Source organism: Alligator sinensis, unplaced genomic scaffold (genome assembly GCF_000455745.1).
Source record: "Alligator sinensis unplaced genomic scaffold, ASM45574v1 scaffold721_1, whole genome shotgun sequence".
Classification (NCBI taxonomy): Eukaryota; Metazoa; Chordata; order Crocodylia; family Alligatoridae; genus Alligator; species Alligator sinensis.
Window position 1 is genome coordinate 1,783,693 of NW_005841857.1, and position 9,318 is coordinate 1,793,010.

General features: G+C 42.8%; 1 protein-coding gene across 1 annotated transcript in view; it reads left to right on the top strand.

Moving 5' to 3' along the window:
• AGO2 (argonaute 2, RISC catalytic component) overlaps positions 1 to 9,318 on the top strand; it is a 77,477-nt gene that overhangs the window by 53,616 nt on the left and 14,543 nt on the right. The window contains 4 exon segments of the mRNA XM_014524270.2: positions 462 to 621; positions 4,564 to 4,654; positions 6,486 to 6,680; positions 8,441 to 8,575. Of these exon segments, the coding sequence (XP_014379756.1) occupies positions 462 to 621; positions 4,564 to 4,654; positions 6,486 to 6,680; positions 8,441 to 8,575 (581 nt within the window).

Consider the following 9,318-nt stretch of genomic DNA (forward strand, 5'->3'; position numbering starts at 1 on the left):
AGCAGTTAGAAAATTCAAAAACAGCATGGGTAAATATGTTTAAACTAATTACATTAATAAATTACCTAGGCTAGGAACTGACATTGCATTTGTCCTAGGACAGGTTGTGCCTGTGTTTGCCCCAGAGCACAAATATCATGGATTGGTGTAATACACATCACCATTTTCGGCCATTGATTCACTGATGCAATCCCAGGACAGCTGTTCAGACAGACTTTGCAATGTCCCAGGACAAACTGTTAGCAATTATTGTCCTGTGAACATTGTTAGGGTTTCTTCCTGTACAACAGACATGGTTATTTGAACTATTGCACTTTCTCCCGGGATAAAATGGTTTCTCCCAGGACAGATGTTTATAGCCTTTGGGGCAGGTGATCATGCCAGAAAGAATGCCACTTAATGTATTAAATACTTGTATTTAAATATTTGATTAGTTTTTATTTTCTTTTTTGACTTGGTAGCGGAAGTAAAGCGTGTTGGTGATACTGTACTGGGGATGGCTACCCAGTGTGTTCAGATGAAAAATGTGCAAAGAACAACACCGCAAACTTTGTCCAATCTTTGTTTAAAGATCAACGTCAAATTAGGAGGCGTAAATAACATTTTACTGCCACAGGGAAGGTAAGTTATCCATGTTTGTTTTTTAAGGGGAACGTTTTATGTTAAAATGGCCATTTTTCTCCTGCATTTTTATCCAGCTTTAAAAACACTCCCCTGCACATCTGGACGTGGCCATTGGGATCAGGGTTGCTTGTTTCAGCAGTTTGCATCTCACTGTTCATTTGTTTTAAAGGGGGGGGGGGAGAGAGAACACATGCGTGTTGGAAACTGAAATAGGTTCGTTCCAAGGAATCTCGCGCTAGAACTTATTGCAGTCTCCTACTGGGATTGTAGTAGCCAGCTGTAGCATAAACGCAGGCAAATCAGTGTGCCTCACTTAGCTTACAGCTTGGGTGTGTGTGAAGGCAGTTCCATATGGGAAATTTCTTAAGGAGCTTTTACTCTGGCTGTGAACTCCTGAGTGGCCTTACCAGAGGAAAAATGTGAATGCTGTCTACTATTACAGTAGGTCTTTGGTAGAGAACCAAAATCTGAACTCCAGTGACCTTTAGGGAAGCTCTGATCTGTATCGTCACTTTGGAACCAGAACCATTATTTCTACTAGTCATTTAAAACTTAAACTATAAAGGCTGCAGGGAAGTGGCTCTATACATACTGTATTTGCAGACTTCACATATCGTTTGTACCTGTATAAACAGGAGCAGATCCAGGATCATGGTGATGGGGTTGTAGCTGTGTGGCACATGATACAATCGAAGCCACTTCCCCCTCCCACAGTGAAAGCAGGAGTTGCTGCTGCTGTCACCACTCATCCCCTCCTTTTCCTCTGCTGCTGAATTTGGGGAGGGGAAAAGCAAAACAGCAGCAGGCTCCAGAGCTGAAAAGCAGGAACTCCAGGCAGACCCTGTGCTGTGGAGCTCATGTATCTTGCTCCCACATCCGGAGCTGCGCTGACATGATGGTGAGCTCTGAGAGCTCGCTGCAGCATGTGGGACACAGCCAAAGCAGAGTGTGACCAGGCTCCTGCACCCTCTTTGGATTTGCCCCCATATGTAAACTTTCACTGCTGCCGCTGAGCTGAGCTGAGCTGAGCTGGTTTTGTTTTCATTGCTTGCCGTTCGCTTGATATCCTTAGATGGACAACAGTAACTCAATGGACGAGGCGTAGGCTTGGAAGATGTGGAACTATTTTTGCGGTACCTGCATTATAACTGATTTTCAGTGGGATCATGAACCTTCCCATCTCCAGGCTCTTTGCCTCTGCTTCCCTCTGTGTATTATGTTCAGATCCCTTGGGTTCAGGAGTTCAGGCAAGATAATTCTCTTTTTGGTGTTATAATCTACAGAGTGCTTCACATGAAGCTACAAGGCATTTATTTTAGCATCTGGAAGAAAAGAAGCAAAAATATTTTATTTTTACTTACAAATATTTTTCCCCAGATTTAGTTCTCAGAGTGATGCCCTGGTAACAGCTTTCAGCATAAGTATAGCTCTTGAAAAGTGACTTTGTAGAAGTGTTTTTCTGGGACTCTGTCTTTGTATGTCAATGACTTCTAAATCCGTTTGACTCAGGAAAAAAAAGCCTATTTTTAAACCGTCAGGCCTGCAAACTAATTGGAATCTGAAATTCAACGTTTTTTCTGGCTCATGCATCATCGCCTAATAAATATTCTTTAATTAGAACTGTGTGAACAGATCTTTCGGTGGAAAATGAAGCGCGGTGATATTCAGCTGTTCTGGTCTAACTGTGTAGCATGTGGAGTACTATCACGGATAAAACTATAATACAAAATAGCTTTAGTGAGAGTGTGTGTGTCTGTAAAAATAAATAAATAAATAAAAATGCCACTTTTAGTCCTTGCATTTCCATTCTCAAAACAAAATGGCAGCTATTTCTGACTTAGCTCTGCTTTCAGAAAGTCAACATGCTGCTTCGCAGAGATAAGCAAACTTCTACTTGACCAAGCTGAGGGCAATCGGAGAGCAGTTGCTGAAAAGTAATACAGCAACGAGCACTTAGAAAACATGCTGTTCAGAGGAGAAGCATTTTTCCTTCACATTGTAAAGTGCATTTACTGCACTACGGCCAAATGCAGACATTACACTTTTTTACTGGTACAGGTGATCAGAAACCAGTCTATACCCGTAACAGAACAGAAATTCGGCGCACAGATTGGTTTAAAAATGGCGAAACCTGGTCTAAGATTTCCCCTCTCACCAAAGGGCAAACGTGTGTTCTGTCTGCTACCCATCTAAACTATGCTGCTTACAGAAAACTGTGTAACATAGATCAACTCCGCCTCAGGCTTTGTGAATGTCTGTACCTAGCATAATTGTGGACAGTTGGAAGAAGCATTACATCCACATAACATTGGAGTAAAAATGTTTACTACAATGTTAGTAAAAATGTAAAAACAATTGCCTGGGGCAGGCTATGCATTTCATGAAACACAAGCTTTATAAATACTTGTTAGCGGTTAAATATTTTTCCCCAGTTTGAGCTTTGCTGCAAAATTCTATGGTGACTTCATAGTAAGAGGAAATACAGGCTTTTCATGCGAGGAGTCTCAACTTTACTTTTTAAAAGCACATCAGTATTTCTGAACAGTCATTTTCTACCCAGAAATATCTGTCTGTTCCTAAGAAGTAGGATGTTTAATTTGAATGGCGTATTCTTCCATCCAATCAACTGCTACCCACCTGTGGTATGATGCACCCAAAAAGATAAGAATTCTACTTGTTCTTCTGATAAACCGTCCTCTTATGAAAGTATAACTAACCACAGAGGCCCCCCAAAATTCCCGTCAAATAGTGAAGTTCTCAAAAGGTGGAGTTTTTGGTGTTAATTGTAGAGTTACTGTTAATTGGGTATCATTTACTGGTATCCAAAAACATTCTGAATTGTAAAGAGTTTTTAAAATGACCATATCATGGCATCGCTTCCTGAAGAAACACCCTGAAATACCTGAGAAATTAAATTTTGAAAAGTAATAGTTGTGTACATTTTGTAGCTACTTCTTCTGAGGAAGCTAAAAGAAAGTATCAAATTAGGAGGAGGAGAAATTTAGTCTCTCTGTGATGGTCTTTCAGTATACTTTATTGCCTTTTAGAATATCAGCTTTCAAACAGACCTGATATAGCTAAAAATTCCAAATACAAATATTTAGGGAGGTCCTTAATTAAAAATTACTTTAAAAAAATCCCTGTAGAGTTTCTGATGAACTCAGGCTTTTTTAGTTTAAACCAAAATATTCAGTTTTTTAATACTCTTAACACAAAGGTCGGCAAGGTTTTGGAGCTGAGCCAATGTGCCCAGCCCACTACTGCCACTGCTACCTGGTTGTGCTGGCACGTAAAGTCCCCTGCCTGCCCACACATAGCACAGTGCCAGTATATACAACTCCCCTCCCCTGCCTGCCTGTCTGCGGTGCAGCAGGGCTGTGCAACCACCGCCCATCCACAGCGTATACAAAGCCCACCCAGCATTGCATGGGCAAAGCACCCCACCCCCCAGCTCCATGGGCCTGATCAAACCCACAGGGCTATATGTTGCTCACCTCTGTTTCTAATAGCACATACGTTGTTTTCTTTAGAGGAAGTTAAGATGTGCAGAGTACCAAAATGTAACCTGCTTTCAGATGCTATAAGAAGTATGGAGGTACAATTTTCACCTTAGGTCACTTCAGTGAAAGTAGATTGTATGCCCTTTGCCTCAGATTTTTAAAGGTATTTAGGTGCCCGATTCCCATGAAAATCAATGAGCACTAGGAGCCTACTGCCTTAAAAACTTGGCCCTTCATGTCTGTGCAGCAGCTAACAGAAAGGGACTCTGATCAGGGTCAGGATGCTACCAGAATACAAACAGTTAACAACAATCATGCTAAACAGATGGTGCATTCCTGCATGACAGGGATGGCTAGGATTCCTCAATTGCCACTTATATAAATTTTTTTCCAAAGTTATGTATACCTTTTGTTGCAACATTTACTTTCTCTTCATTAGGCCACCAGTGTTTCAGCAGCCTGTTATATTCCTTGGCGCAGATGTCACTCATCCACCAGCTGGAGATGGAAAAAAGCCTTCTATTGCTGCAGTGAGTAAATTGTGTAGTAGTCTTGACTTTCAGTAATTTAATTTAAATCTGTTTGGGGTTTTTTGGTTTTTTGTTTGTTTGTTTGGGTTTTTCTAAGTAGTTGTATAAGAGTAGCCTGTAAATCTGGTACCCCAGTTATAATGTTAAACACTATTTAACTACATAATCTCCAGAAACTTGTTCTGGAGAATTTTCTCTGGTAATAATTGTTTCATGTTGTGTGAGAGCTTACTGATTGAAAATTACTCTAATACCTTACATAAATAAGTTTGGGGCTTTTTTCCAGGACCTTTTTCAGGCTGATAGCAACATTATAATCCACTGAGTGTTATATCCCGTTAATTCACAGTGCTATAGCATTTGTAAATTGCCAGTAAGAATCTCCGTATTGTGCATTTTTGTGAAATTTACTGTTCTTCTCACCTGCCATATGAGGAATAAAGCAACCTGGAAGTGCACGTGGCCAGCCTAGCTGAATGTCTCTAGTCCAGGATGTATTTTATATTTTGCCCTGATCCTTGCTGGGCAGTCTGCGTATTCACTATTCACCTTGAGTTGCATGATATTCTCCTGCAAAGCAACACGCACCAAAACAGGCAGGGGGAGTTTTCCTTCAGTTGCATCCTTTGCTGGAAGTGGGCTAGGGCTGGCGGTTTGTATTCAGAAGGCCAAACCATTTCTCAAATTTGCACATTTTAAGGCTTCGCAGAAGTCTATGCAGTGTGTAGATAAAACATATTACGTATGAATGTTTCACTGCTGGGCCTTCACTCTCCTCTTTCCTGGGTTCCCCTGCAACTGTACAGTAGGGGCTACCCAAATATCTCCATGATGTTCCCCTTCCTCAGGTGTGTGAACATACATACCCCTGGCTTAAGTGCATTAGCAGTCTCCTGGCACTGGGGGGTCTCATTCCAGTCAGCGTTTTGAACTGCCCCCAGAAGCAAAGAGGCAGCCAGTTGTTGGTATAATGAGCTCCCTGTAATCCGTCACAGAGAAGCTGCTGCATTCAGTGATAACAGTAACCTACAAGTGGTTTTTCAAGATAATTAATGCACTGTCATTTGCGAGCTAGATGACTGCAGTGACGCAGGCGATTGTGTCTTAGGCCCCTGGCAGACGTTGTAAGAACGTAAGAAGTACCATAATGGATCAACCCCTGTGAGTGGACAAAATACATCCCGTGAGCCGGATCTGGCCCACCAGCTGACTAGATCCAGCCTGCAGCTGCCCCTGCAGTGCTCTACTTGGGGCCAAGCCCCACCCACTCGCACCAGGCCAGACCCGCAGTTTCCCACATTTTTCTCCTGTAAAGGAGAGAGCTGTGATTTTTCTCCTTTAAAAGGGAAAAACCCTCACTCTTCTCCTTTAAAGGAGAAAAATTTGCACTTTTCTGCAGCAAATGGAGAACACAGATCCCTGGTCATCAGCCAGACGAATGCAATTGAGGTTTGGGCAGTACAGGCTCCTGGGCACAGAGACCACATGAGTCAGGAAAGAACCAGGGATCCAGCAGCTTCCTTGTGGTATGAACCAGTTGTGAAATCTTTTTTTTCCTTGAAATCTAGGTGAAGTACAGACTTAAAAAATGTCACTAGTATTGCAAAACCCTTGTTGTAGCATTATATAGAGTTATAGGTAGACTGTTAAATGCTGTACAGTTTTTGCAAAATAAACTTTGTATTGCTCTCTTTCTCTATGGACTGCATAGATTCTAAAGTAATTCACTGAGATAATCAAATCTTTATGTGTTTTAAATATTCGTTTTTAAAGTAAGTTGAAAGAAAATGCTCTTTACCAGTTTGGTCTTAAGCATGGTATATTTAAACAGGTCGTTGGTAGTATGGATGCTCACCCTAATCGATACTGTGCCACTGTTCGTGTCCAGCAACACCGTCAAGAAATCATCCAGGATTTGGCTGCCATGGTCAGGGAGTTACTTATTCAGTTCTACAAATCAACCAGATTTAAACCAACTCGCATTATTTTCTACAGAGATGGCGTTTCTGAGGGGCAGTTTCAGCAGGTTAATATTTTTGACATTTGAAACTTTCTGATGGTATCCTTTGTTAAATTGGAGTTAGGATGAGTAATGTCTTTCCTCCTAATAGGTCTCGGGCATCAGCCAAACAATGCAGAAAAAGTGTCCTCCCAGCTTTCAGGATCTTAACTGCTCCTTTACAAAAAGGGCTTCACAATAAATTGTATAATGCCATTCAGTTTGAAGTTTGTTTAGCTTTTAATCCCCTTTCTGCAGTTTTTGTGGTCATGCCAAATCCCATTCCTAATGTCCAACTTTGTATGAATTTGATGCCTGCATGTCAGTAAATAACTTTGATATTTTCTTTCATCATTAAGATATTTTCATTTTTAGAAATTCCAGACTGTATCAGCTCTCATATTACCATGTTTTAATAAGAATTCATTGCAACTTGCTCTCTATTCCCTGGCACACTGCACTCAAAGAATTGGGGACAAGTGCAAACATTAAGTATTTTATATTTAATTCCCTACTCTGAAAAACATTCAGGTTGTAGTCTGTTCAATAGACCACTCAGTTGTGCCTTTTTATCTGTCCATTAATAATAGGTTGCATGCCACAATATTTTTATAATGTAGGCATTGTGTTTGGAGCTTTACTGATACGTTAGTGGCCCATTGGGTCTTGCTTCAAGGACCTGACACATGATTTATTTTCACGAAGTGAAAGATTTACAGGTTTCCCTCGATTTTAATGCGGGTTCTTTATGTGTAAATTTGCTCTTATGTGATGAGCATATTTAGACCCATAATTTGTTATATGCAAGGTAAATTCGCTCTTATGCGATCAGCATAGATGCACTGCCCCAACACCCCCAAAAGCAGGCAAGTCTGTGGGGGGAGGGGAAAGCGCTGTGGCCTCACTCGCCCCAGCTGCAGCAGCCTCGGGAGCAGCCAGTGGCAGCAACCTGCAGCTGCTGCGCTTCGCCATGCTGTGCCCCGAACCCCTCAGGGCTCCGCCTATCCCCACTCACCCCAGCTTCTGCTGCAGCTGCCTCGGGAGCAGCCGATGCCAGCTGCTTGTAGCTGCTGGGCTGCACTATGCCCTGGTACAGACAGCTGGTGTTGGCTGCTCCCAAGGCCACTACAGCTGGAGCTGGGGTGAGTGCCATGCCCCACACTGCCTGGGGCTCTACTTGTCCACACACACACCAGCCTGTGGTGGAGCAGCCCTGGGAGCAGCTGACATCAGCTGCCTGCACCAGGGCATGGTGAAGCAGCTACAGGGAGCTGGCATCCACCACTCCCAGGGCAGCTGCAGCAGGAGCTGGGGTGAATGGGGACAGGCAGAGCCCTGGCGGGCTTGGGGCATGGTGCAGCCCAGCAGCTGCAGGCAGCTAGTGCTGGGATGAGCACTGCTCTATTCCCTCTGTTCGGCTGCCTTGTGCATCTCCAGGAGTGCCACCCATGCCCCCGCCCCTTTCCTAGTCCCAGCCTTACTCCTCCCTCCCTCACTGTCATGGGAACCTATCCCTAGTTCTTACATTATAAAGTGGGTTCACTTTATGCAAATTCAGTTTATGCGCCATTCTCCGGGAACGCATGTACCGCGTAAATCAAGGGAAACCTGTAGTGTCTGATCCTACACATCTTTATGTATGCAGATCTCTCCCTCATTGGCAGCACTGGGAGGGCATGATTTAGAGGGGACAAAATGCAAATGATATGGCAGTTTTTAAAAGTAATTTTAATGCTGATTTTATCTTTGCAGTCCATATTGATCACATTTTTGTTAATTTGTTTTAGGTTCTCCATCATGAACTGTTGGCTATCAGAGAAGCATGTATTAAATTAGAAAAGGACTACCAGCCAGGAATTACATTTATTGTTGTGCAGAAAAGGCATCACACGAGACTCTTCTGTACAGACAAAAATGAACGGGTATGTTCTTAATATTTGCCTGTCAAGGACCAGCATATTGCCTGAATCCCCCTACATGTATCAAAGCTGCCTCTTAATTAAATAAATTTTAATTCACTCATTTCCATTTAAATTACATTATCTGTGGATTAATCAATATCTTTTACCATCTGGGAAGAAATCTGTGTTTCTCTAACTACTTGTGGGCTTTGGGTTAAATATCATGGGCTGAAGTAGAGTTGTAAAACTCAAATGAGTTGGCAAGCTGAGTTCAGCTTGCGTGGCTTCTCACTGGAGCTGCCAGAGCTGCTTTGTCAGCACAGGCGCCATGCACAGGTTAACACGGCTTGCTGCCCCACCACTGATTTGCATGCTGAGCTGCGGTCAAGAATCAGAAATTCTGTGGCATGGGCAACATGGCTGGCTGCACCGGCACAGTGGCTTTTGGAGCTGTGATTAGAAGCCCCATGGGCCAGATCCAGAGACAGCTCATCCAGCCAGAGAGAAGCACTGCAGGACAGATGTTTGTCTCCCCTGGGCTGAAGGACTGGCCAGCTTCTTTGTTCAGAAAGCAACATTAATGGGCATTTCCATCTCGGTGTATTCTCTATATGGAGCTTAGAAGGCAATGAGTGTTTTAGTCAGATGGGAACTATTTGACTTAATTTCGATGCTGGCATAGAAAGCTTCTTGAGCAAGTTTGCAGATGACACCAAACTGGGAAGGATTGCAAACACATTGGAGGATGTGAGCACAGTTCAGCA